The 27,503-nt window shown below is 40.7% G+C and overlaps 11 protein-coding genes across 11 annotated transcripts in view; 6 read left to right on the top strand and 5 right to left on the bottom strand.

Moving 5' to 3' along the window:
• Nucleotides 1-2,215, bottom strand: part of SS1G_06819 (hypothetical protein) — a gene marked incomplete at both ends in the record, with an annotated part of 2,839 nt that extends 624 nt beyond the window's left edge. The window contains 3 exons of the mRNA XM_001592528.1: nt 22-499; nt 632-1,513; nt 1,913-2,215. Coding sequence (XP_001592578.1) covers nt 22-499; nt 632-1,513; nt 1,913-2,215 — 1,663 coding nt within the window. The remainder of the gene's footprint in view (nt 1-21; nt 500-631; nt 1,514-1,912) is intronic.
• Nucleotides 2,216-3,291: 1,076 nt separating this feature from the next.
• On the bottom strand, nt 3,292-6,194 carry SS1G_06818 (hypothetical protein; the record flags this gene model as incomplete). The annotated part of the gene is made up of 4 exons (XM_001592527.1): nt 3,292-3,456; nt 3,525-3,671; nt 3,724-5,947; nt 6,058-6,194. The coding sequence occupies 4 exons, from the start codon at nt 6,192-6,194 to the stop codon at nt 3,292-3,294; spliced, it is 2,673 nt and encodes an 890-aa protein (XP_001592577.1).
• A 777-nt stretch (nt 6,195-6,971) lies between these two features.
• SS1G_06817 (predicted protein) lies at nt 6,972-7,883 on the bottom strand (the record flags this gene model as incomplete). The annotated part of the gene is made up of 1 exon (XM_001592526.1): nt 6,972-7,883. The coding sequence occupies one exon, from the start codon at nt 7,881-7,883 to the stop codon at nt 6,972-6,974; it is 912 nt and encodes a 303-aa protein (XP_001592576.1).
• A 1,456-nt stretch (nt 7,884-9,339) lies between these two features.
• Nucleotides 9,340-10,120, bottom strand: SS1G_06816 (predicted protein; the record flags this gene model as incomplete). The annotated part of the gene is made up of 3 exons (XM_001592525.1): nt 9,340-9,437; nt 9,677-9,792; nt 10,116-10,120. 3 exons carry the CDS (start codon nt 10,118-10,120, stop codon nt 9,340-9,342), a joined length of 219 nt encoding a protein of 72 aa, XP_001592575.1.
• Nucleotides 10,121-10,448: 328 nt separating this feature from the next.
• SS1G_06815 (predicted protein) lies at nt 10,449-11,618 on the top strand (the record flags this gene model as incomplete). Its single annotated transcript, XM_001592524.1, has 1 exon — nt 10,449-11,618. The coding sequence occupies one exon, from the start codon at nt 10,449-10,451 to the stop codon at nt 11,616-11,618; it is 1,170 nt and encodes a 389-aa protein (XP_001592574.1).
• Nucleotides 11,619-14,230: 2,612 nt separating this feature from the next.
• On the bottom strand, nt 14,231-14,815 carry SS1G_06814 (hypothetical protein; the record flags this gene model as incomplete). Its single annotated transcript, XM_001592523.1, has 1 exon — nt 14,231-14,815. One exon carries the CDS (start codon nt 14,813-14,815, stop codon nt 14,231-14,233), a length of 585 nt encoding a protein of 194 aa, XP_001592573.1.
• A 1,920-nt stretch (nt 14,816-16,735) lies between these two features.
• SS1G_06813 (hypothetical protein) lies at nt 16,736-19,049 on the top strand (the record flags this gene model as incomplete). The annotated part of the gene is made up of 3 exons (XM_001592522.1): nt 16,736-16,956; nt 17,128-17,319; nt 17,474-19,049. The coding sequence occupies 3 exons, from the start codon at nt 16,736-16,738 to the stop codon at nt 19,047-19,049; spliced, it is 1,989 nt and encodes a 662-aa protein (XP_001592572.1).
• A 1,192-nt stretch (nt 19,050-20,241) lies between these two features.
• Nucleotides 20,242-20,960, top strand: SS1G_06812 (hypothetical protein; the record flags this gene model as incomplete). The annotated part of the gene is made up of 3 exons (XM_001592521.1): nt 20,242-20,272; nt 20,372-20,399; nt 20,483-20,960. The coding sequence occupies 3 exons, from the start codon at nt 20,242-20,244 to the stop codon at nt 20,958-20,960; spliced, it is 537 nt and encodes a 178-aa protein (XP_001592571.1).
• A 2,543-nt stretch (nt 20,961-23,503) lies between these two features.
• SS1G_06811 (predicted protein) lies at nt 23,504-24,508 on the top strand (the record flags this gene model as incomplete). The annotated part of the gene is made up of 1 exon (XM_001592520.1): nt 23,504-24,508. The coding sequence occupies one exon, from the start codon at nt 23,504-23,506 to the stop codon at nt 24,506-24,508; it is 1,005 nt and encodes a 334-aa protein (XP_001592570.1).
• A 758-nt stretch (nt 24,509-25,266) lies between these two features.
• Nucleotides 25,267-25,691, top strand: SS1G_06810 (predicted protein; the record flags this gene model as incomplete). Its single annotated transcript, XM_001592519.1, has 2 exons — nt 25,267-25,356; nt 25,407-25,691. 2 exons carry the CDS (start codon nt 25,267-25,269, stop codon nt 25,689-25,691), a joined length of 375 nt encoding a protein of 124 aa, XP_001592569.1.
• Nucleotides 25,692-26,007: 316 nt separating this feature from the next.
• SS1G_06809 (predicted protein) lies at nt 26,008-27,084 on the top strand (the record flags this gene model as incomplete). Its single annotated transcript, XM_001592518.1, has 4 exons — nt 26,008-26,209; nt 26,528-26,780; nt 26,836-27,024; nt 27,063-27,084. 4 exons carry the CDS (start codon nt 26,008-26,010, stop codon nt 27,082-27,084), a joined length of 666 nt encoding a protein of 221 aa, XP_001592568.1.
• Nucleotides 27,085-27,503: the final 419 nt, after the last annotated feature.

The raw sequence follows: 27,503 nt of genomic DNA, 5'->3' as shown, positions 1-27,503 counted from the left end.
CATCTTTATTAGGAGCTTTACTTGCTGCCCAATCTTCCAAATTTATAACCCAACTCGAGAGGGATGCGGAATAAGCTCTGAAATCAAAAGGAAGGACTGCGCGATCGCAAAATTCGAGAATGAGAAGAGCCCAGACTTGAGCGAGAAGTTTGTGATAGCGAAAATTGGGATCGCCTTGAGTGGCCATCCATTCGAAATTGTCATATGCTGAATGATATGGATAGACAGGACCTTCGAATCCAAAATCAAGAGAAGATGTTCCTGCCATATCTTGAAAAGCAACATAATCACTTCCAGCTCCTAGACCTTCTAATTGACCCTTCCTCTCGTCCCATAGTTGTCGAAGAGTAGCATTTCGATACGGATCCGTTGTGCGATCTAAGACTCGAAGAAGAGCTTTCTTGAAAACCGGACTTCCTGCTGCTCTGAATTTATCACCACCAACGCCTACATCAACATTAAGATAAACGAAAGCATCCTTGCGTAACTTTTCCATGTTCTTTTCAACATGCTCGGTAGATCCAATAAGATTATATTCTTCACCATCCCAGGAGGCAAATTCAATTGTACGTTGTGGTCGCCAACCTCTTGAAACAAGATCACCAAAGATATGCATGACTTCGAGAAATACCGCGGTACCTGAACCAGGATCCGTAGCACCAAAAACCCAAGCATCACGATGATTACCAACAATGACGGATTTTTCCTTTTGCTCAACACCGGTAATTTTGCCCAAAACATTCCAAATCGGTTGTTGCTCAACTTCATCCTGTTCATTAACAAGATGAACTTTCGGTGTTGAAAGATTTCCAGACCAATATTTAACATCAGGAACCGCACCTGTCCAATCTGGAGGACATTCAACTCCAAATCCTTGAATAGACTGCAAAAGTTTTTGTGCATCTCCCCACGAGATAGGGATACTGGGAATATTCGTCAACCCCGGATTATTCTCTTTTGGTATTCGTTTTGCCCCTTTTACACTTGCCCATCCAGGGGTAAGAACATCGCCCACCACCCAACTCATCAAGCTAACTGCGCCACGTTGAACCCCGTCTTTTGGCATATATCTACCATTGGGGGCTGTATCACCCAAAGTGAATCCATCATCGGCCGGATCACTATACATTATCACAGCTTTAAAACCCCAACGTTCCGCAGCCTTGACCTTTAAAGCCCTATCTCCTTGCGTACCGTAATACCTAACCAAAGCAATTGCTCCTTCTGTCTCAATTCCACCATCGTAAAATGTTTTGTAATCAGCTTGTGATCCATAATTACAATATAATAACGGTCCCGTCACGTCTCCGGCCTTCGAATGTCCATGAAAAACAGGCGTTTGTTGTCGCGGTGGATTCGTATAAAGTTGTGGCTCATCAATCTTAGCCTGCCAAGTGGGATTCCCATCTTCCCCAAGTAATTCGATTTTCCTTCCTCCCTCCTTTGGATAATTCAGATAAACTCCATATTCGTCCATCTTTACTTCCTCTAATCCATTCTTCACCATGAGTTCCTGCACAATCTCTGCCAATATGTAATCCCCCTCCGTACCGGCCAAATGATCCGTCTCCGTAATTCTATGCATCCACCTCATAATTCTATCCTCCGAAACACTCTCCTGCACAAATATTCTCACACTTTCCGCCGGGAACATTTGCCCCCCAATCCTATTTGCCGCATTCGAAAAAAGATCGCTCATAAACAACAGATAAACCACCGCCATGACCAAAAGCACCGCAAAAATCCTCCCAATCACTATACAAAAATTCGCATCGATTGACGGCCATCCAATCCGACGTATCCATGGCAGTCGCGACGATAACGATGCGGAAAGACTCGACATGCGTTTCCCCCACGTCGATTGTGAAGTTTCCGGATCCTGGATTTCCATTTCCTCCATCTCCCTACGCACCTGCTCATCATCTTCACTTTCGCGCTCGCCATGTTGATTTAGAAATGTATCCCTTTCCATACTGCCTCGATTAGAGATGCCATCTTCGGTAGGAGGAGGACGATAACCAGCTCTGCGAGTAGGAACTGGGATTCTTGCACCGGGATCATGGCCTAGAAGGCCTTCTCGTTCGGCTGGATGTGCGGATTCGTTGGAGGAATTGGATCGAGGAGTTATGGGTGTTGAGCCCCGGGAGGATTCGCCGATAGCTTCGGAATAGGTAGGTATTGGAAGCGCTTCGTATATGTGTTTTTCGTCGGGCATTGTGAAGGTTGTGCCAGTTCTCTAGGTGGGAAAGAGGAGAAAGAGAATACCCTTCTCTTGGTGATTAATGTTTGCTTGCTAGCGATTTAAAGTTATAAGGTTACAAATCCGTAGGCCAGCCGCGTAGAAGGACAACTCTAAATATTAATGCCCTTTTCGATGTCGAATTCCTTCAATGGAATTATGATTCCTCCAAGTTTTAATTGATTATTCAGGCCAGCTGTCATTTCATCTGGGCATCGTTAAATAATCTCGAGCTCTGGATCCGGTTTAAAGTTTGAAATAATTGTTAATTTTCTTTGCTGGGTTAAAAGTTGAAGCATCTTCGAAGTCAATGGGTTTATCTGCGACACAAATCGTAATCAAGGGCTCCAAGGACTCACGTATTCGGTAAGCCGCCCCATGTAATCTTAGGTTAGGCAATCCACCAGTGATCGATCTGAGCTGCAAGAATACGGAGAAGTAATATGCAAATCATATCATGAAACGGTTTGTGATACAACATAGTTATAGCCTTCTATCTACACAAGGAAAACTATCAAGAATCACAAGGGATCAAGGAATTGAGGAATTGGACTCCATATATATCTAGAACCTCAAACCTCAAAAGATACTCGTATATATTCAATCCTGCTGCAAGATTCACATATACACACAATCTATCCTTCAATCCAAGTAAACCTGGAAGCTTCACAAAATTGCACCTCCAAGTCCTTAAACAACTTTTGAAGTCTTAGCAACGCTTAGCAACGCTTAGGTATTCAGAGTTATTTCAATTATCATCTCTTCTTACATAGCCTATAGCTACCTATGCTTGCTAAATTAAATCAACCCATCACTTTTTTGCTTAATACGAGCCAAATCAAATCTAAGTACAATCGCTGCATTATTTTGGTCTTCGTAAACATAAGTGCCGGCTTCCAAAAATATCATACCCAGGGTCTCGCTTTCTCTTCCCCTCCTCTGTCTCCCTCAGGCTGGAAAACCCAAACCACCTCACATAAATTTACATTGAGTATGATCCCTTCCATGCTTATAGAAAGCTGTTAATAAAAGAAAATGGCGTTGAGCTTGGTCTAAGGTGCAGCTGTCGTTACTACGCCTTCATAGTTTCGAGAAGTGATGTTATCCAATGTACGTTGGAAATGCTTTCTTGGTTCATTAATTGTGGCCGAATCTTGATTGCCTTGGAGATTTGAATGGATCAATTCAATAAGGCCATTTAGGTATTTCGTCGTGACCTATCGAATCATGTTAGATTATAGTTTTTGACAATATTTATGTATATATGTATAAGCGAGCGACTTACAGCTTCATTATCTTGCTCGAAATAGTAGACGTAACGATTCAGGATTTCCACAAAGAGTTCCACGGAAACAGCAGTATCCATACATGCATCCGCAACGCGAAGTGCACGTTGAAGGCACTCAAGAACACGTTTGCCATCACGATAGAGCTAGCTGATGTTAGTTATTATTTTAGATGTGATATTGTTTGTAGAGACTTACATTCTTCTCATCCGTTTCGCCCCTTGCTGCAATAGGCACCGCCCACCAAAGATGACTCGCTAAGAAGACAGCACGGCATTGATCAGGCTTCTTCAAAAGCTTACTGCCATGTAGAGCACACTTGGTAATGAGGGTGTCATAGTTTTCTTTACTGAAATTTCGTGTTTCATGCAGAGCGGATGCGATAACGCAGACTGCCTGAAATTGTGACCTGGAGTCGCTGATACTTTCTTCGTAGATGGTAAATGCTTGAGCGAAAAATTCGTAGCTAACCTCTTCAAAGTTTGTCTGGTCAGCAATTTGACCACAAGCCACGAATAGCCTCAAACAAAGCTCGGCAGACCCGGTGACTCGGGTATACATAGTTGAGAGGGTCGAATGCATGAACTTGAAGAGCGCCGATATTTGTGATTCCCAGTTATCATCAAAGTGTTCTCTTGTCTTAAAACGTCTGGCGAGCTTCATGGCCGAAGTTATGAGAGCTGGAGTTGTAAACTTCACACGTTCATTCCCCTCCGAGTAAGCGGCCTTGGTAGTTTGCAGAAGCTTAAACTGTGTATCGTTGTCATCACTATGGATCAAATGAACGATTCTAGCTAGCCAGCCCTGCTCTTCTATCGTTTCATCAGTCTCAACGGATTTCCGCTGTACCCCAACGTAATTGGCCGGACTTTGAGATCCTTCTTTAATCAGAACTTTAAGAACTTCGAGCACTCCTTCCAGTGAGACCACAGTGGAGATTTTGGTTGAATTTGCTTGTAAAGTACGAGCTACTTCGCCAGCAACAGCTCGACGTGTTGGATATATCTGAAGTTGTAGTAATGGGATGTAAGTTGGGAGGGACAATGCTGTGAATATAGAGGCGTAAGAGGTGATAGGTGTTAGGAGTAAGTTTAGTATATTTTTCTGTGCCTCTGGAGAATGGAATTCAGGAGTGTTGGCATACGCTCTAACTCTATCTGATGCGTAATTGAGGACCTGATCGACATAGTCCAGACGATCCGGATGAACCTTAAGTGCTAGGTTGACTAACGATACCAACAATGCCAGGGTATCTTGTACGGACAAGCGCTGGGAAGCAACAAGATGCATTACTTGGTCAAAAAAGATTTCATACAGCTTGATGTTTTCAGGAACAGCATTTGGCCTATTTTTAGTATCATCGTTGACGACCGTCTCAGCAACAGATTGTGTCTCAACTTCAGTTGGGGCTACACTAAGGCTATCGTCAATTTGTTCCTTGGGTTTCGAATCTGTGCTGGCTCCATTGGTCTCAGTCGACGGACGATCACCATTTGCATTTGAGGCTTCCGGCGCTGAAGTTGACTCCGGCTTTGATTCACCAGCCTGACTCTCCTTGTTCAACCGAGTTGTCTCGAGTAGTTTAGCGACAGCCTCCTGCTCCGCCTTCTCGCGATCCCCCGCAGAACTCAACTCTGACTCTCGAGCAGCATATGCAGAAAGTCTATCCATCATTGCTATAACGATGACTTTCATGTTAACATGAGGATTCAATCTTGATACAGCTGCCAAGAATTGATCCAGGGTGTGAAGATGGTATTCATCAGGGAAGACCTGTGTGATTACTTCTAGCAAATATTCTTGGGCTAGAACATCTCGACATTGCACCACTTGTTCTAGCAGTGGCTGCAAAATAGTGTTCTTGTAAACATCCAGATCAACCAATTGACTTAATCGAACTAAATTACTTCCGACCAGTAATTGGAGCTCTTTCCTTTCCTGCGTTCGCATTTCTCTTTCTCTAGAGTGACCTTGATGCTGTAGTCGTACCCAAAGCTTGTTCATTTCCACGAAATTGGTAAGAACAAAACTTATCGAATCCGTTAAGTTGCCTTCTGGCCCATCTCCATCACCCTGAGGTAAATGTTCGCGAGCTTGCCCGGAAAGGTAGTATCTGAGGAACAACCCTCTAGTTGGATGTTGTACTCCACGACTCATTTCCATCATGTCCTTCATTATCTCCTTGACCGGTGCTTCTGGTACACCCATATAGACTGTGCCTACTGTTACCATTAAGTAAAGCCGAGGAACGATATTTCCTGCATATTGGACAAGCTCATAAAGGTCGGCGAGATGGTGAGTCGGATGAGAATCTTTGAGATGAGAGGATAGGTGTCGCAAAGCATCAAACACTGCCATATATAATTCATAGTACTGTTTCGGCCCTAAACTGCTCGTTCGTAGTTCGGAGACAAGTGTTGAACTAGATTTCGAAAGAGACAAATCAGCACAAGATCATTTCGCCTAGCGCAAATATTATAGTCATGGCAATCACATAGACAAACAGAAACAAGCTCATCTCCATTGACATACCTGCACTTCAAAGCATCCATTAGTTTCCCAGGACTTTCCAAGCATCGTCGCATGAGTTGTGTCTGTTGGCGAACAACATTCAAAGCATCTTCAAGGAGTCGTGCCTGATCCTCCACGACTTGAGGTGGAGAAGCCATTATGGCAGACTTTCACGAACAGATGCTTGCGCAGTAGCAGATTTCCGTAGGACAAGCAATTTAGAATTTGGAAATGAGTGATTAACGTAGATACTGAAGCTTTTTTGTCGTATTGAATTCCAAGATTAACTGGTTATGACCAGTTTCCGGGGGAAGGAACGCTAAGGCTCCCCGTATGCTTGATTGTTGACAAGGGTGGGAGCTCGCGGATTCAAGTTTATCCGAATTCCGAAAACATCCTTTCACCGGATCTTTGTCACAAATTCTGAAAATATATTATAACTACCAAAGGAATACACCTACTCTCTAAAGTAGAATGATCCCATAAACCAGTACGTTATCATTGGATGAATGTGTTATTGCAGACACAAGATTGTTTTGATTCTAATTATCTTTCATTATTCATTATCCTAAATCTCAAGATTCATTTAACATTATTCCGTCAAATCCATTCCGACTTCCCTCTATGCAATCAATGATATAAAATCTGACCGGGCATCCCAGCTCTTGGTTGCCTGATACTTATGATTCCATAACTCCAAATAAACATTACCGCACCAAATTTTGTACGTAGAACCAAACGAAGTACAAATTTTCGTGCCTCTGGTCACAGGCTTAATCTCGACAAAGCATTCTTGCTCCGCCAAGGGCGAGTGGAGGCAACGTGATTCCACCATGAACATTTTATCAATATTCTGGGGAGGGTTTCTTCCGTAATGACAGTTTCTCTCAAAACAATGAGATGATTGAGAATCCAACGGGTGAATCAAAAACTCCTTAGCTTCTTGGGATATCAGTCGTAGAATTCCAAGAAGGATAACTAGTATGCCATTGTCCATTATCATAGGAAGAAGTAGTGGCTGTAGGTAAAATTGTGATAGTATACCAATTCGAGGATATCGCCGTATAAGTAGTAAGCCACGATGATGATAAAGTATTCGTGGGAGATGGGATGGTCGATATTTTGTCGGTACAAGTGCTTGTCGATGCTCCAATACTAGAGATTGGGTTCGATACTTGAGATGTAGTCAAGCTGGCAACGCTGGTACGGCTTTGAGACGGTGATGATGACGAAAAAAAACTGGTTGAGGAAGATGCGACTGCACTGGATGACTTGGAAGCACTAAAAGATGACACAGTTTGGCGTGTGGTCGGGGTGGAGGTTGACGTCGGTTTGGTGGAAGATTTGGATGAGGCAGATATGGCTATTGTTGAAGATTGGAAAACCGATGATGGTTCTGACGAGGAACTTGCCCGGGTAGTGGTCTGTTTTGATGAAGGTTCGGAAATCGTCACTGGAACAGTGATATCCACAATTGAATAGCTAAAGCTAGTGACAGTCGTCGGGGATGGTGTAATGGTGATAAGAATAGTTTCAGTGGTATCAGAACCCCTCACAGTCTGAGTTGAGACTATGTAATTTGTAGTTGTAGTCGCATCGGTCTCGACCACTGTTTTCGTTGTCGGCTGGTCGGTCTTGGTAACGGTTTTTACCACAGTAGTCGTGGGCTCCCCATTTCCACCACTTGTGGAAGTCGAAGAAGATCCTTGGACATTCACAACAGAGTACGTAGCTCTCTTTATATGTTTAACCGAAATAACATCATTCTGAGCGACTGGAAGCGCTGATGATAGTAGAAAAAGTGACGATAGCGCGAAGAAAGTGGAAGTGGAAGTATTAAGAAGCATGATTAGATAAATTTGTAAATAGATAGAAATAGACTCGAGAACAATTACTTGATGTCTGAGAGCGAAAGAACTTACATGGAATAATGAGATATGTCATGTTATAGCTCATGTGGAGGCTGGGTGGATTTTTTTGAATACGCGTGGATGATAATTGAAGTGGCTGGGAAGCCGTTTTAACGCCAAAACGAGATGTTGATTGTATTTTAAGAAACCCGTTTGAAAATTCTGGAGACATGTGGGTATTTGGACGAAACTCAACATATATAATTATATATATAATTGTAAATAGTGGCGATACTTCGAGGTTGTTAAAGAGCTGGAGTTTTCCCGTGATGTCTTAATGGATAAAAGGACGTCGGATTGGATTGATTAGTAAGCGAAGCAGTACCTCCGTAGATTTTTTTGAAAGTGGATGTTCCAAGATTTGACTAATAGGAAAGAAGCTAAACAATTTCGGAATCCCATCCCATCTTTCCACGTTGAGGTGGTTGTTCTCCGGAATGGTGGTTGTACGGAGATATTTTCGGTCGAGTCTTGCCGGAGTTTCACCATCTTAATTTATAATTCGTGTAAGTTCTTCTCTCTCTATGAACTCGACATATAAAAACTCTTCACTGAGAAGTCCACATTGAATACCTACTTACCTACTTACCTACATAAGCATTCAAGCTCTACCGCTAAGGATATTTTAGCAACACCAAATCATTATATAGGAGAGCTATAAAGTTGTCCATGGTTATACCGAACAACACCTCAAATCCTAACTTCTTAGCAGCATTGACAAGCTGTGCTATCTTCCCATTTCACCGAATCATTTCTCTTCCGGCCCTGGCTCCTTGTGTCGTGTCAATTCTGGTAGGATATGTCGGATTTGATACCATGGGACTCCACCCACTCACTATACGTGATTACTACGGTAGATTACATGATTCAGTATTTCCTTTCAAAATTATCCATTCCGCGAGTCATATGTCATATTGATGAGTGATTTAGATTGTGCCATTAGAAGTTTGATGGATACCCCTACTTCGTCTAGCTCACACTCCGAATGTCAATCAACGAAAAAGTTCGTAGCACCATACCCTCTACTATAACGTCCCCTACAGAATCGACAACAGATCCCGAGCCCAAGAACTCCGTATTCTTTTGTCGGGCTTCAATATGTAAGTCACTAGTGATGGCAGACACCAAAATACTTTGCTATTCATGCGCAATCTTCCAGAGATCACGGTTCATGATAATATGAACTTTTCGACGACTACAACAACAAAATCTTCGAGATCCGAGATCAGCAACCAGATTCATATGCTAACCGTGTCAATCGTCCTCTAACAAAGAGTTCCGACAACATATCATCTATGCACTAATGTGGATATACACACTTCTATCCTGAGGATTAATCGCCGGACATATGGAGAGGTCATACCTCTCTATATAGGGGTCGGACATCCAGTTCTTATGACGATATGGAAACCATCATTTCTTCTCCTACGACCTTACTTGTGGTACACGATCTCGAGTTCAAGAGATATTCCTTTTCAATCAAGGGCTTATCTAGTGTCGCAGATTTCATCAGTGTGAATGGAACAATGTTTGTGAATTTCCGACGGATCAAACACAGTTGGAAGGCTTGACATCGATTGTTGTCGAGGAAGGACGGCAAAGAATTGCATAGAACGATGTAGGGCGATGTACAACGGCTGAGTTCAAAATTTATCACGTGTTTCGTATGGTATGGATCTACAAATTGTTGGGACGAAGGTATCCAGAAATTGGGTATTACTTCTGCCTACATTCTACACCTTCACGAGGCCACTCTTCAGGCATGAAATTCTCTGGTACATTCTCTGCTTCGATTGAAAATGGGTTAGCAGGGTACTCGCGATGAGAAATCATTGGTGTATAATCACTATATGCGTGCTTATGAGATTACAGTATAAGGATGATTATACGAGGGAGGGGAATTGTTGACGTCGTTTTATGAACAATTCAACCTCAACGGGTACAGTCATGCAGCGTCATCCTAAACCGCATGCTACTATGGTTTCGTTTTGGTTTGAATAATCATTCTTTTGCCTCGAGATTTAAAAAACTTGATATTTCTCTGTGTCTTCGTGTGTCACATTGGACAAATCGGTGTCCCTTGCGTGATGTCAGGCACTCTTGTGCCACTATTTAAATCCCGTTGGATCTCATAAAGATAAAGGATGGTCCTCAATCAATTAGACTTACTACATTTGTTCTTATTATCTTCGATCCCAGTATCGAAACACCATCAAATAAAGCCGGCGGCCATCTATATTGCAACATACTTTCACAATCAGAACGGACTTGCATTGTCCACCAATCTTAAAGTTCAGTATTCAGGTGAAACTTCTTCACACCAAAGCAGAATCCACACTGATACACACCACTATTTTCAAACTACGGAGCACACCACAGATAGTTGAATTCACCGCTTGATACAATTCCATTTGAAAACACCGATACCGACTACCTACTAATGGGACAATCTTGACTCATCCCTGTCTTCCTCATCGGTGTTCCGCCCCTGCATTACCCGAAATGGCATCTCAATACTCTTTTCTCAGGGACCCACCGAGGTTTCCGGAGTTGTCAATGCTATCAATCAACGTGTTCTACGCCCAAAAGGATACAAATATAAAGCGATGTAGAAGTAATTGTCGAAGTATCGAAGTCGACATTCTCTATCCTTCATATCCTTTGAATTACAATTTTTCAGAAAATCCAAGTACAGACATGGAATCGGGAGATATCATGGATGGGAAATATCCTTGTCTCAGCCCTGCAGATGCACTAACTTCATTCGAACATTCATCACATGAATTCTCCTCCGCGCCAATCACCTCGACGTCAGGAAATTCATATTTTCCTTTCCTCTCTCTACCGATAGAAATCCGCCTGAAAATCTATCTCCTCCTCCTCCCACCCCGTCATCACAAAATCACAACCCAAATCCCTCATAATGGATACTACTTTCCATCAACATGCATTCCCGCTCACGCTGCCCAATCATTTTATCCCATATCCCCAGACAAGCCCGAAAAACTCACCACGTACAAAATCCTTTCCGCTAATTCCCATATCGACTTCCCAAATCCGAGTATCCATACATGTATCTTAAGTGTATGTCAAAAAATTCAAGAAGAAGCCGAAGAAGTACTTTACGGAAATGGAAGTAGTACCTGGGATTTCGGTATGAATATCGAAGCGGTAAATCCTTTTTGGAGTGATCGAAGTCAGGGTGCTCGGGCTTGGGTTAGAAATTTGAAGGTTGCGAGGGAAATCCCAGAGCTGAAGATTTGTCCTGGTATTGATGTGGTATGGGAGAATTTATGTGAACTCATCACTCGCGAATTGTCGGGACTGAGGTGTCTGGATTTAACGGTTTGGGGAGGTACGAGTGAGAAAAGTTTACTGGAGAATCTCGATTCTTCTGAGATGATGCAATCGTCCTCGTTGAATGATGATGAAGTACAGGAATCGGTGGGGAAGTTGAGAGATAGACGGAATTTGCAGGAGTGGGATTGCACGAGAAAGTTACTTGCGCATGAAGGGTTTAGGGGGGCGAAGGTTACCTGGTGGGAATTTAGAGATGGGGCTAAAACTTTCATGGCGAAGTGGATGTTGGAGAATCGTTTGTGGACGGAGGATATGATTAGAGAGGGGGCAGTGGTTCAAGATGTGGTTATTTGGAATGGTGAGAGGTTTTGAGCTTGGATGTTGGGTGTTGGGTGTTAAGATGAGGTGAGATGGAAATAGATGAGAAGGGATATTTAATGCATGAGTGGAGATAGCTAGGTTAGACTCTAGGAATATATCATAATATAGAAGTTAATACATATAGCTCTCATCATAACCGAGTTGGAATAGATATAAATCCTAGGTCTAAAGGAAGGAAATTGACTTTCTTACAAAACGTGAATTGGGTGCAACGGTATTACCATTATTCTATCATAACCCATTCCACATCTTTACAAACCCAATATCTCTTACCATATAAATCTACCCGTAGAAATTGCTAGTATCAAAATACCTACCTATTAAATCTTTTACAATCAAATATATGTATATATAAACCCTCTTTCATAAATAAGGCACTACTAGTATTCAATATCACTAGAATAAATCTAACCACAGCAAATAATAATCAATAGCAATATATAAAATCTGGACTCAAAAATCCAGCCTCAAGCAGAACAAGCCAACTTGGTAAAATATTTCAATATTCTCTCGAGTTCAACCAACTATCTCTTACTGTTGACCTCCTGGGATCTTGGCAGCATATGCATATATATTACATGATGCATATAAGGAGCAAACAAAACTCAACTTTTAATTCATTCTTTCCTTTTCGGTATACTGTTTGTTTGCTTTCAATATTTTGATTTCAAAGCACTTTAATTCCGAAGGCTGAATACCTAACCTTATTCCTTCATTTTTTGAATATATACTCGCAGCTTAACTGCTTAGCTAGAGAATCAATCAATTCAATCTGATGCTCTTTCTGGTCTCAAGAAACCCAATACTTACCCCTCCTGATGAATGATGAATAATGAATGATGAATCCTCGCTCCATCCGAAGAAAATCCTCTGATAGATATCGACAGAGAGAGATCAATATTAATACTAATACTTATACTCTAATCTCACTGTGATTTGACTTTTATTTTATATCTAAAATATTTCACAGGAATTACAATTTCATTATGAAACCCCAAATTCTAAAACTCTAAAAAAGGCCCAATTACAAATACCGGAAAATTAATAAAGTGGATGGATGATAATTTATTGTGAGACTTGATATAATCATAATTCCCAATTTTAATAATAAAACAATTCTCCTTACACCTATATACAATAACTATCCTTCACTATCAAGAGCTTCAAAATACCAAGATTAAACTAATCATATATTAATCAACCCCGTCTTTCCCTTCCCTCATAGTATATATACACTATCTACACACACCTTACCCAAACACCTTACTCATACAACCCCGAAGGAAAATCTTTAAGTTCATACATATTACATAGCAAATACCCCGACCAAAAAATCACATCCCATTATCCCCATATCCATACCCATACCCATACCCATATCCCCATACATATCCCCCGAGGCTAGACTAGGCAAACAAGCACCAAGCACCAAGCACCAAGTAAATAACTGAAAATCAGACATGCAACAAAAAATCAAATCAGAGTAAATAAATAAATAAATAAATAAATAAATAATATATAAAACACATTTTTGCATTATTGTTCCATCTGCCTACCTATCTAATCTAGGAGAAGGAAGATTAATACTAGTACATTCTTCTACATAGTATCAAACTTTTAGAGTTTAAGAATTGGGTTTTGGATCTTTTATATAATAATCGGTTTTTACTTGTAGCCGACTTTGTCATCCGGAAAGAGAATTGTCCCTTTACCGATGGGGGTTTTGGGTTAGAAGATATTAGATAATTATATTGAAATGTTTTTTGATGATAGATAGTGTGAATTTCTAAATTAGTGGGATTAATTTTTGACATCGGATTTGTATTATTGGAATGAAATAAGCAAAACAAAAAATTTGATATTAATTCGAAAGTTGATCAAATTACTCAGTTAGCAGGACAATTCCTTTCCTGTGGATATTCACTTTCTCCGAGCAGGAACTAGTCGGCCGTTTTGTGAGAGCTGACTATTACTGGGTATTTGAAGCAAGTGACAATCATAAAGGTAAAAGTCTGGGGGTACAATTCTCTGAGGATATTCGCTAATATATCCTCAATGTTTGATTCAACCGGGGGTTTTCAATAGGGGTTACCGAAATCCTTTATTTAGCTTTAGCTTCTAACTTGTACAATTGAGAAATTTCATACGCTCAGTACAGGATCAGCTCCTCACACTTATGTGAAGGAAGATTTAATCACTTGAAGTAAGGAGAGGATAAAAATGGATTGAGATAGGAAATGACTTTGTCATTTTGAAAATGAAGGAACTCTCAAGAAGTACCTATGAAAAGTTGAAATGTAAAATCATTAGGTACCAAAAAAAAGTTATAGGAAGAAAGGTAGTTTGCGAACAGTAATAAAAGTATATCCACGAGGTTAAGGCTGTCCGGAATAGTGGTCCATCTCAATCCTGTACACTGAACATCTTGTTGTCCGAACCATCTAATATTGTCGGCCTCGGTTCCTTCTGTCTAATTTTTGTATCTCCTCTCTATATTCTCCGTGTATAAATGGCTTGCACCTCTAAACCTGACGAATTTCCTAAACCTCGAGTATACCGTACCTCCTTGAATCGCATCCAGTATCCTAAAGGAGAATGCCTATTCACAACTTCACTCCAGCCTTTATCTTATCCACGATAATGAACAAAGCATCTCCAGTAGCCAGCACCACTCCTTCACCATTCTCAATGGTACCCTTTCCAAAAAGCTTCCTTCCCTCTCTTCTCTCCACCCAACTTCTCCCTAATACAACCCCGGGTGTTTCAATCCGTTTTTTGTATGTGGTATTGAGATACGCCGTCAAGGTATTTTCATCTTTTGCTCTGGAGCTTTCTGCTACACAACCTATCATATCATCTAGCATCGCCGCAATGAATCCGCCATGAGCAGTATCGATATGGCCATTAACATGCGTACCCAAACTCATCAAACATAAAACCTCACCAAAGGGACGCGAGGAGGTAGGTGGAGAGTATAGGGCTTGGTAGTAAGGAACAGTATCGAGTGTTTGAAGGGTAATAGCTGTAAACGTATCCCCAGTATCTCCTTTTAGGATTCGCGACTCGAATGAAAAGGGGTAGAGGGAGCTGTCATTGAGAATTGGTTTGCACCATGATGTCAAGGAGAAATGGTCCGCGGTTTCCTTAGGAATGGGTGCAAATGGAAAGAGGTCCTCGGGAACACTCATGGTGGGTGATTGTCCATATTGAATAGAAATTGAAGTTATTGATAATAATGTCACGATGTCTCTTTGAACCTCGGAACAAGATAGCCGCTTGTGGATCTGATAGCCGTCCCGCTTCTTCGATCAGCAATTGAATGAGTAAGAAAAGTGGAGTCGGACACCAGGGAATCCGATGTTGATAAAACGATGAAACCTGGTGAACTACGCTTGAAATATGAAACGGAAAAAGAAAAGTCCTAATAGAGCTGCGATCCTTGGGGGTAAACTCAAGCCTTCAAGGGGTCCCGGACTAGCAATTTAGCAAGGAGAAGCTTTGATATTGGGGGTGTTTTTAGAAGCATCAAGATGTCCAAATATTATACCCATGCATATGCAAACATTCAGGAGATTTCACGAAAACAATCTTCATCAATCATCAATCATATCACGGTATCGAGTTCTAGAACAGGAAAAAGGAGGAGCAAGGGAACTTACCTATATAAAGCTTGAAGGAATGAATATTGATGGTGAAATATCGAAAATTATTCATCCTTCACATCCTTCATGTAGATGTCTTCTAACATACTATGCAGTAGGTAGAGGACAATGTTATACATCACATCACAAAAACTAATTCAAAATGAAATCAAATGAACAAATTTTATTTGATGCCTAATATAGAATCATCCCGTCACGAACACCTCGATGATTTTTGATTGACGGGTTCTCTCTGGGCTGAGCCCGGCAAGTTCATTTATGTTACCTATTCTCTAGGTACGGTAACATCATTAGATGCTCTTTGGCCCCCCATCATCTGTCACTTCTACAATTCTAGTTAGTGTATTCTAATTTGACAGGCTACTTTCACTACCGATAACCCTAGAACTAGAAAGCTAATGAACTCAAACGACCTTGTAATCTACATCGAAGTGACAATTGACCAGTCATGAGCGGAGAATGAGATGGAAAAAATGTTGCTTTTGTGAAATTGACCAAATCAATGAAAATCTTTAATTACCTCCTGGGTAGTCAAGGTATCTAAGGAAGGTTACTAAGTACTGGTTGATGTCCGGATGGTGACGGGAATTATATTGGTGCCCGGACCTAATCAAGGTCGGTCACTCACTCACTGGTGGGTCAAAACTCACTCGAAATAACTTTTATATCTTCTCCAAATTCCAATATGGCTAATTGTATGATCTGATCTTGGTCTGATCTCTTCTCATCCAACCTATCTCATCTCTTTTCTCTCTTCCCAACCTTTCCTCAACTACTGTCCGTCATATTTCTTGATAGGCTGGTCCTTCATTGGTTATCAAAGAACGGTCATTCATTAGGTCTCTTGATAGGTAGCCAGCCACTCACTGCCGCAATCGCGATAAATTCGTTTACTCATTGCCAGCCAGCCATTTGAATCTCTTCACCTCTGTTTGCGCCAACAAGAAGTTTCATTCCTTGAATAATTCATAAATCATCAATCGTTCTATTCTATTTGTACATTTTCAACCCCATATTCTATTCACAGCAATTCTCTTGATTTCACCATCCCTCCTCATTTTCTACGCGTTTTGTTTATTTACTTGAATAAGAAGACACCCTTCCACTTCTTACACTTTTTCAATTAAACTCTACAAATAATTAATCCACCAGCTTTTGCACAGCCTTCGGCATCCTGTGACGATCCTTCCAATTATTTACGAGAACACGAGATACATATCAAAAATTATGTGTGTGAAGGGCACCTGAAATACTTCAGCTAGGAAAAGTCTAGAAGCCTTCAAAAATATAATACATATATCGTTCGCCCGGATCTATCTTATCTATCCAAGGGTTTCCCATCTGGATCTTTGAGCACTCTTTACGAAAATCATTTTCGGAAGCTTCCCGTACTCCACGATCTGCAGCAGCAAAGGTCACACAGTTTCTAGGGCGAAGGAAGAAATCATGTGGAAGCGCCTCAATACTTCAAGAAGTAGTAATGGTACTACAGCTCGCCAATCTGCCATCAGTGAACCCGTACTTGTCGAGACTACTATTTTTGAGAAATCTTATGGAGCGGCTGGTGGTATAAATATTAATATGGGAATGCCATCTTCGAATAGATATGCTCCTCCACCCAAAGCGATAAGAAATAATACCCCCAAAGGATTACCACTTCTACCATTGTAGGTCACAAGGTTTCTCTATTGAGGATTGAGTGGGGGACTTGGTGTTGGAGGGAAATTGTCATGTGGGATATGGGATGTTGGACTAATGTTTCAGCTTAGAGATATAGCTGTTAAATTTACATACATTCTTATGCATTGTTAGCCAAGCTTTGCTAATATTTATTTCAGTGAAGCAGTTCCTCCTATGCAACATTCTCAACAGAATTCCGACAACTTGAGGCCGGTCTCTTCGGTCCACTCTCAGCCTTCTCCAGGTCCTATGAATGATCAGTTTCCATACAATACATATGCGAAACCTATGACTCCAAATTCGGTAGAGGTATCTCCTCCCAGCTCTCCAGAGTTTGATGGGACACGGCGGTAGGTTGAGGATTCCATCAGTTTGAAAGGTTCTTTGGATTGCTTTAATCGCAAAAGGCTGCGCGATCCTTGGTGGTGTTTAGGATGATTTTTGGGACGATTTTAGATCTGTTGTCGCAATTCTATGAATATAAACTAATGAAATTTCAACTAGAAACGCGAATCGATATCAGGATCATGAAGTCTCCCCAATTGATGAGGTACCGGATATTTCACGTCTTGGATTCGGAAACTCGAAAGAAAGGACCGATGCTAGATTGAAGCCACCAGCGAGCAGTATTCCTGTTATTCGAAAAGAAAAGAGGCGTAATCATGTCGCAGTTGCAGCAGCAAATTTACTAAGTCGGAAAGACGTGGATGGACCAAAGGGTTGGAAAACAGCAGATGCAAGATGGGATTCATATTCTGGTGAACAAACGACAAGCGAAAGGGGAAAACCACAACCCATCAACCCAGGAGAATATTCAACACCCGAGTTACGCAATGTTAGACAAATGGGCAATACATCAATCATTAGTGCTGGTGCTAGTGTGCAAAAGCCTCCAAATGCACCATCTTTTGCGGAACGTGTCCGGAAATTGAAGAATAATGCGCCAGTAGAGAAACCAGAGTGGAAAGGAGCGACAGGACGTTCAGCAATTGTGCCCACGCCATCAGATAATTATAGCATACCTCCACTTAAAATTCCAATTCCATCAAAGAACGAAAAACGCATTACATCAGATACAAATACCCCTGTATCATCCATCCGAAGTGCAAACAGTGAAACACAAGCGGCATCGACTTTCATGGATTTACCCAGCCCACTATCTATCGACGCAGGACATTCGCTCAGTGGACGAAACAGCCCACAATCTTATAATGAACCTTCAATTCGAAACCCCGAACCTGTTCATGCGGCTCACCTTGCGAATTTCACCACCAATATTACTACAGATTTCCCTACCACGGATTTCTCTATCGAATATTACCCTTCTCATTCTAAACAGGATTCTACTGGCACCATTGAGCGAAACTTCCGCGAAGCTCTTAAGAATTCATTCCCTCCCATCGATCTGAACGAGCCATACGTTCAACCTCCTTCTCGCTTTAGTGTCAGTACAAAGGCTACATCAGAAGCCACACAATCTACCAGAGCACCTTCTCTTGATTTACAAAACGACATGCATCCTCCACTCCCCACACAATCCTACAACATGACAACTCAAGCTCCCACTTCAATACTATCTCGCAAACGTCCTAAGGTCGGCGCCGATGATAGCACATCCATGTACTCCACAAAAAGCATTACCCGCAAAGCCATCAATTCGAATAGTCCAATAACAATCTCCATGACGTCCTCCATTCCCCGGGAACATAATCACCTACCACAGTCCTCATCCACACTTACCAAATCTCTTCCCAGTACTCCCGCCGAAACCGCATCTTCAGATCCTATCTCCAACCTTAAAGCTCGACTTGAAACTCTCACCCATCGTAGACAAAATATCGAAAAATTAATCAAACAAATGACGGAACTTATGCCAGCGGATAGAATGATTGCTACTGATGAAGTCAAGAGAAAGAGAGAAATGGAGAAGAAACAAATTGAGGCGTTGAGGGAGGAGGAAGCAGAAATTAGGAGGGAGGAACATGAATGTGGTTTGAAATTGCATAGGGCATGGAAGAGAAAAGATAAGCAAGCGGGGTATGAAGGGACAGGTTTGTGGGTTAGGAGGGTTACTGGTTAGCTTTGGGGTTTGAAAAGGATAGGTTGGAATGAGATGATTGATTTATTTGGGATGTAAAATGTAAAGGGGCTAGGGCAATCAGTAGGTTTTGGTAGGCGCATAGGTAGCGGGATTGGACGACGGATGTACGGAGTATGGATGGATGGATGGATTCGGAGTTTAGGAATATTTCTTTATTCCATTTGCATTGGATTTAAATGTCTACTTATTCATGTAAGTCTTAGGTAGGTGGGCTTGTCTTTTATGGCAGTTTTACACTTCATATCATATTATATGATTTATAATTGAACTTAAATTTGATGATATAGTTGTATATGAAAATGTGTATATGTAAATATGATATCCAAAGCTTACATCCGCATCCGAATCTTGTGAACTCAAAAACCGGTGCGGAGGTTCGGAAGATGGAGTATGGAGTATGGAATATGGAATATCAAATTTGCGATTTCAGAGTACATACGGAGTACATACTAGATAATTAGATAATTAGATAATTAGGGGGGTTCGGAGGTAGATAGGTAGATAGATATTTGATTGATTGATTGCAAATCCATCTACATAAACACTTTATTAAACATTACATAAACGTTAAACTTTGAGCTTTATGAATGAATGAATGAATGAATGAATTGAAATATACACTATAGGTTTGGATTTAAGTACCTGTTGTAGCTAGGTTATAGAGTAGAGTGCAGAGAGTAAAAATAGAACGGAAGGTAAAAACTGCCGGAACTTTAATTTTAACACGTGACCTTTGTGATTGATCATATCATATCCCCGCGTTTTCCGAGCCGAACAAGTTGCTTAGATTGAATCTTCGATTACTGATTACTGAGTTGATTCTTGCTTTTGTTACTGCTATAAGAATAAGAACGAGTGCAGGAATATCTTCAATCGGTGTTCTAAAACGCGTTACCTATTTTATATTTGAATTTTTAAGGAAGAGAGAAGGAAAGGAAGAAAGATTGGGTTTGAGGTGGCTTTTTGCAGAGCGAGCTGTTATCTTTTGAACGAAGAACGAAGAACGAAAAACGGAACGAATTCTACCGTCGGTTTATCGGTTTATTGGTTTGCCTTGCCTTACCGGGAGGATATTTAAGTTTTGGGGTTTGATCTAGGAGATTGGAGGATAGGAAGATAAGAATATAGGATTATAGAAGATTTCGTGGGATATAACATACAACAAGGCATTATGGATTATGTTGAGAAGAGGATGGCTGCTGGTATGTTGTTTTATGGGGTTTTTTTCTACAGTGATATGTTCTGAGGAGGAGCATCATACCATTATAAAAAGGAAATGCTAATTATCATGCCAAATATAGAAGCCCAAAGACCTGCTGGTGCAGAAGTGTATGTCCTCCCCACTCTCAATTCATCATCACAAATTCCTCCCTTATAAACAAACATCAGAAACAAAACTAACATCCCTCCAGCGCCAGTCTAGCCACACCACTCAATCTCCTCCTCCTCAGTCTCGCCGCCCTCGTAACCTACATGTCCTTCCGTCCCAAAAAAGCAATTCCCATCCCTGCCGCCCCGGCTCCAATCGTCTTCCGTACCTTTACACCTCCCGAACTCGTCCCCTTTTCCGGTCTGAACAATACACCCGTCTATCTCGCCGTTCGCGGTCGCGTATTCGATGTTAGTAATGGAAGAAACTTTTACGGACCAGGAGGACCATATGAGAATTTTGCAGGAAGAGATGCAAGTCGTGGATTGGCGAAGGGGAGTTTTGATGCGGAAATGTTGACGGAGGATTTACAGGCTGAGTTGGATGATTTGAAGGATTTGGATGCGGAGGAGTTGGAGGCGTTGAGGGGTTGGGAGGAGAGGTTTGAGGAGAAGTATTTGGTGGTTGGGAGGTTGATTAGTTGTGCTCAGAAGGAGAGGGAGGAGAAGGAGAAGGCTTAATGTGTGTGTGTGTGAGAGAGAGTTGGGAATTGTTGGGATGGAATGGCTAGGGAGGATATTTTCGAGTGGTGATGGAGAATTAGATTGTGAATATCTAGGTACCTATGGAATTGATTTTTTTTCGGATAAAATAGCTATCTTCGGGTTGTTATTTCTAGTAGTATTTGGGAGAGCATAACAGTATGAATGTTTCATATCAATATTACTAGGCTGAGTGGCCATGATTTTGATATGCATATACACATATAAGACTTATCTAGTAGGAAAGTATCCAAATACAAAAGAACAATATCAACAGCTCAAGATATCACTACTCGTGCGGCCAGTAAGTATAAAACACTCCACTATTAAGCACATACCACAAGATGGTAAACTACAAAGAGATTAGTGCCCACCTATAAGTGGATGTGTTTTATATTTTCTGGCAGCACGAGTACAATACCATCTCTTCAATACTATCTCTATTTATTTTAAATTTGTCTAATAATACTTGTCATATATACTCATTAACTCTCTTTTTCATTTTCTCTCTTTTTTATTTTCAATAGATTCTCATATATAAAAAATTTAAATTTCATAAATCATTACAATGTTACGAGGTTTGCCGTCTAGATCACGTGGAAGTGCTCTAGGCTCTCGAGGTGGTTTATAACTAGGCGTCAAGCAGGGACTTAAGTAATGACAATAATGATATGCAATTCGTAACTAATAGTAGAGTATACTAAATTATTGATCTTGAGCACGAAGCTCTATACAAAGGAAATCCATCTTGATTATATAGACCATCATGCTCCGTGGCTCGAAGGGAGCGAGGGGATCGAGCCTCGATCCTTTCGCTCTCTTCGAGTCCTCGCATCACGTGTTATTACTAATCCCGTGACCTAATTGTTACCTGTCGTAACATACAACTCTATATCAAATCTTAGAAAAAAAATCTATAAAATTTTATTTAAAGAGAACTATATTGTAACGATACTATACTGGAGGCAGCGGCTGCCTAAGGTTTCGTCTGGTTGGTAGTTGTGGGTTAAGGCTTTATCACTGGTCTTCACTTGGAAGTGAAGTCGTTACTAGATCAAGTAGAATGTAGGTAAACTAATTGGTAACTAAGTTGAGCACAAAGCTCCTTAACTACGAGACTAAATGAATGTTTATATACCCTATATCATCTTTTGAGGACCTTTGGGACCCTAAGGTCCAAAAGGTCCTCGAGGTCACGTGAATTAATGAATTGTGACATATTTATTTATTTTTAATGATTTTTTTTTTAAAATGAAATTGGCAGTAAAGTTTTTTTTAAAATACTTTATTTTTTATAATAAATTTAAATATAATATTTAATATTTAAAATAATGATTGTGACCAAAAGGGTGTTTATAGACCAGCAATTGTATTTAACTTAGAATCTGCAGGTCAAGAGCACCTGTAGATGGGGATAGCTACTCTATATATACACAAATGAATGGTCTAGCTGCAATGGCTAGGCAAAAAGAAGTCATATTTATCCCTCCAATGATCTCACTTTACCGATAACCATTGATACCTAGTACTTGTCCGGATCTGATCCTCAGACCACCTAAATCGTATACTAATCCCGAGTAATCGTATCATATGTGGACATGATTAATGTACCTGAGGTTTCTTATATAATAAGGGTGGGAGGAAAGCAGGGGTTTCCGTCACAATGATAATAATAATAATAAAAATTAAATATTAAGTTTTATTAAAAGATTGGGTGGAAGAGGCCTCTATATTGACTATATTACTACGTCTGTAGGCATATTAATCTCCTCTTGGTATCCTCGGAGGGGACCAATATGCCTGCTTATGGTTCGTCTAATCTAGCCTGTTTAGGTAACCGTATTACTAATCACGACACGTGATTAGTACCGGTAACTTCTATTCCTTTTAACAAGTTTTGGTATTATATAGTATATAGTATCTAATACTTTTAAATTTTTAAAGTGTTATAATTTATATAATATAATAAATATATTTTATTATTACTTTTATTAGGATTGTAGTATTATTTATATATTTTGAATATTATCTTCCGGGTATAGATATTTATTAAATAATATTATAATAGAGGATTTATAGATATCTGTCCTTGACATTGGATTTTCATCCATCTAGCTTTACCTAGTTAGTGGAGTATTGCCTGAGTAGGATTACAAGTTTCCTAATGATTTTGATTGACAAACGTTGAGTCACTAGTTAGAGCTACAATGAACTCCCATCAGATCGCCGATTTAGTATATCCACACTAAAAAAAAACTTGTCTCCCACAAAACTGGAAGACTTTCCTCGAAAATTATTTTCCTCAAACATTCAGACTTCGAAAAACCCTCCATATAAATCTGTTCTTCTTTAAAACTCAACCTTTTTAAAGAATATAGATTTCCTCTCTACGAATTGACTATAACTCTTCACACAATAGTACCGTTGTCACCTTAACTTCAGCCTCGCTTAATTCTCTCAATTTCAAAACACAACGTATATTTCTCTTCGAATCAAACCACAGTTCGACTTACTCGGTGATAATGTCACTGGAACATGCATCCACCGTAAGGATGGGACCCTTAAAGCTTCCTGACTGTCTTCGACATATGATCTATGACGAGGTTCTGGCACAAAAGAAAAATCAATACATACAATCACATGACCGTCTCTCCTTACTACTAACATGCCGTACCATTCACTTTGACATCGGAACGTTATGGCCAAAAGCTCTTCTCGAAAATCGAACCTTCACTTTTCCAACCATGGAATCTTTTCTCAAATCCGCTGCTGTGTACACCACACATGACAACCAAGTTCTGATACGATCAGTTCATATTCAATTTTACGAAACCCTGAATTCCGACCGTTATCACAGTTCTCCTGAGCTACCTTTCGCGAGACATAAAGCTATACTTGATGAAATTCTGAAGCCGAAATATCACGGAATCCGAGAATGGATCATTGATATCTCAAATCTATTTTCTGGATTAGGAACTAATACCCGAAACAAATGCTTTATGCAACGCTTCGTCTCATACTTTGTGAGATACTGTCCAGCAGAACACTTGAAGTTGGTTTTCAATACTTGCAATGGTTCAATTTTGAACTGTGCACAACCAAGGAAAGGATTTACGTTGGAAAGCACCCTCGATAGGGACTTGCTTGATTTCGAGATTAAGTGCGAACGATATTCGAAACATTGCAACACTTGGGGTAACAGGACTAGTTCCACAATGCTCGTTTCTCATCGCCCAACTATCGCTTCTCGCGTCCCGAATCCAGATGTGCCGTACCACACCTACTATAATGATAACCCTAAAGATCCATGGCGGGAGATAAAGGCTACTGTGCGGGAAAAGATAACTCACGGTGCAAGATGGAGATTGGAGACATGGAAACGGGAGATAGATACGAAGTTGGATGCTATTGATATGGCTAATGCGTCTTTAATTTTACCGCACAGGATTCAGCCAAAAATACCAATTGGACATGTATTGAAAGGGCACCTGAGTACTTTGATGGAGCGGATGGAGCGGATGATTTGAGTTCATCTTATCTTTATTAGTGACGATTGTAGAGAAAGATTGGGGGAACAGGGGTAATTTTGATGTCATTTTAAAGATTTCGATACTCTGTCATGCTAGGTGGTTCAGGGGCTCTTGAAGCTGTTCTTCAGAGTTACATCCCTTATACTATGGAGGAGGTGTTATTCAAAAGTTGTTATTTGGAATTATATTCGGTTATTTGGGATATTTTATGCCAAGCTCATGCTTGGTCTGGCATACACTCTTTTAGAACCTGGAATTCGCTTTGGGATTATAGGGGATAGCTAGGGGGTTTGAGTACAGTGGATAGAAATCTGTGTAAGATCTTACAGATGGGGATTTTAAAGTAAAATTGGTATATGGAGTGTGGATTGTGGAGTGTAGATAAATTTAATGGTAGTTTTTATCTACTAGGTCATATAATCAGTGGATGGAAGATCAATTTGATATTTTGCTAATTGGATTTGATGTTTAATATGTTGATGCCGTGATATTTTGATACCCTGATATTTTTAACACACTTGAACATTCTAGTCTCATATGTCACAGAGAATCCTTTGGATATCGTGCTGTGCGGAGGAACTGTGCATTAGAACACCTAGGTAGTGAGTTCATGTGGCTAAATTTTGTGGCTAAAGAGTTCCCTTTAATAAGTAGGTACTACACCTGACATATTTCATATTCTTCTTACCTCAAAATACAAATCTTCAACATTTCCCTTTCTACACACGCCCTTCTATCTTATTTACTTAGCCACCATGGATAAACACTGGGACACCAAAAAATGGAAACCCACTATCATTGACTCAGAATGTAGCATGCAGCCGTTTGTCACTTTAAGCCCTAAGGTAGGTATTTCCACCAAAGTACCACACATCATATCTGACACTCAAGACAGGACGTCGAAACACATCGCGAAAAACTGAGAGTCTGCACTGAGAATTTAGACCGTTTCCCCTATACACCCGAAAACTGGAGAAGCCGACCTGAAGTCCTTTTGAAATTGGGGTTTCCGGAACTCGCAACGTTTGATGCTTATAAGACGATTTTTCTGGCAAATTATGTATTTGATGGTGAAGACCGTGGCTCGAAGGTATGGCTCGAGATGAGAATGATGATGTGGTATCGAGCTATTCTTAAGGTACCGCCTAAGCACAGAATAGGCCATTTGAGAGGGCTCTGATACTGTTAGGGTGTGTCGTGGAACACAAGTGTCTCCGTGACAACACTTGGTAGGGAAATAGTTGATTTGTTGAAAGATGAGCGAAAGCTAGGGTGCGTCATTGTTTACCCTCATTGCTAATGGCTTTAATCTTTACTTACAAATGGTGCTTAGATATTGCCAATTGCTCTATGCACTCGACCACCTTCAATCTTATCAAGATATGAAACTGATATCTGCAGAAGCACTGAAAATTTATCCGACGGACTCCAGTCTCCAACATCTCCACCGCCATGAAATATGTTTATATGAGATGAAACGAAATGCAGTAAAAGACATGCCTATATCTGACGAAACCAAATGGATTGCTACAGAGATGGGAAAGGTATTTCTCAGACCGTATCCATGGGCATCCGAAGTTAATACCAGAACGAAGGAGTCAATCGAACTTGCTAATAAATACGTTAGCAAGTGTTCCAAGGTACTGAGAATCAAACCTTCGACTGTGGATATATCAGGCTCGGATAAAGTCTCATATGGTATGTTTGCAACCGAAGATATTCGTGAAGGTGATATTGTTCTGGAGAGCAGCCCTTTCTTATGTGTAAAACAATCACAATTGAGGCAGCACAAAATTTTGCTAGATTCATTGATTTAGAACAGCAAGATTGGTTTGGAAGTGAATGGCAGTTGTTTTAATTGTTTTGGTAATTTGAGAGTTTCGAGTCGAAAATATGGATTTGTATGTTGTGCCCATCTCTACTTCTGTAGTAGGGAGTGCAGAAATTTAGCACAGCAGTATCATCATGATGGTCTATGTGGAGTGGATATCTCACATATCTATGCTGATGCCGAAGGAGAAAAGTGTTTTCCATCTGCGCCAGAAATCTCTAAATTGATTTGGCTACGGCTTTTGGCGACGTGCAAACAGGGAGTGGGACCTCCACTCCAACATCCTCTCATGGCACACTTTATTAGTCACGAAGCACAAGCCGATGACCCATGGTCCTTAGAAACTCGAGTTATAACGCCATTAAAAATATTGCACATGCTTGGTGTCGATATCTTCGCAGACAAATGTTTTGATACTTGGATATTGGAAACTTTGTGGTACGTCATTTTTCCTCCAAAACATTTTTTCAATGCAACTAATATATATTCACAGGCAAAGATTTAGATTCAACGCTGTTGGTGGGCTGGGAGAGGACAATGAATACGAATGCTGGGTCGATGGCTCATACGCAATGTTTAATCACAGTTGTGAAGATCCGTCAATGCTTTGTATCCTACATGCTGATTCGGGCTTCAAATTCCAATGCCGTGCTGAAAGAGACATCAAGAAAGGGGAAGAAGTGTTTGTATGCTATATTAATGAACTTTCCAAATAAACAGAGGAGAGACGGCAGATGCTTGATGGGTGGCTTTCGGGTGACTGTATGTGTAAGAGATGCTCGCTCGGTTGATTAAGGAGTTGATAGGATACAGGGTTGTCTGTTAACAGACTTGCATGGAGACATCATCCTCAGTGTTACAGTCATTTGTTGGCAGGTGGGCATTCAAAAGAATACAACTTGTCTTTAGCAGAACAGATAAAAGCCATTCCCACATTCAGGCGATGTGAGTGTACACGCATCACATCGTGGAAGGAGAGATGATTAGGCCGGTAGCAAGAGGGCAGCCTAGCAAGGTGGGAATCATTCTCTTGGGAAGGGCTCTTGTAGATGGGCGCTGATATCACCGAACCCTCAAGAAATTTCAGTTCAAGTAAAGATACTGAAGCGAGTTCAGAAGAAAGTCCTTGAATGAATCTTCTTTCATGCTTGATCCCACTGG

This window comes from Sclerotinia sclerotiorum, genomic scaffold, assembly GCF_000146945.2.
Source record: "Sclerotinia sclerotiorum 1980 UF-70 scaffold_8 genomic scaffold, whole genome shotgun sequence".
NCBI lineage: Eukaryota > Fungi > Ascomycota > Leotiomycetes > Helotiales > Sclerotiniaceae > Sclerotinia > Sclerotinia sclerotiorum.
This window is presented reverse-complemented; position numbering and strand designations above follow the sequence as displayed.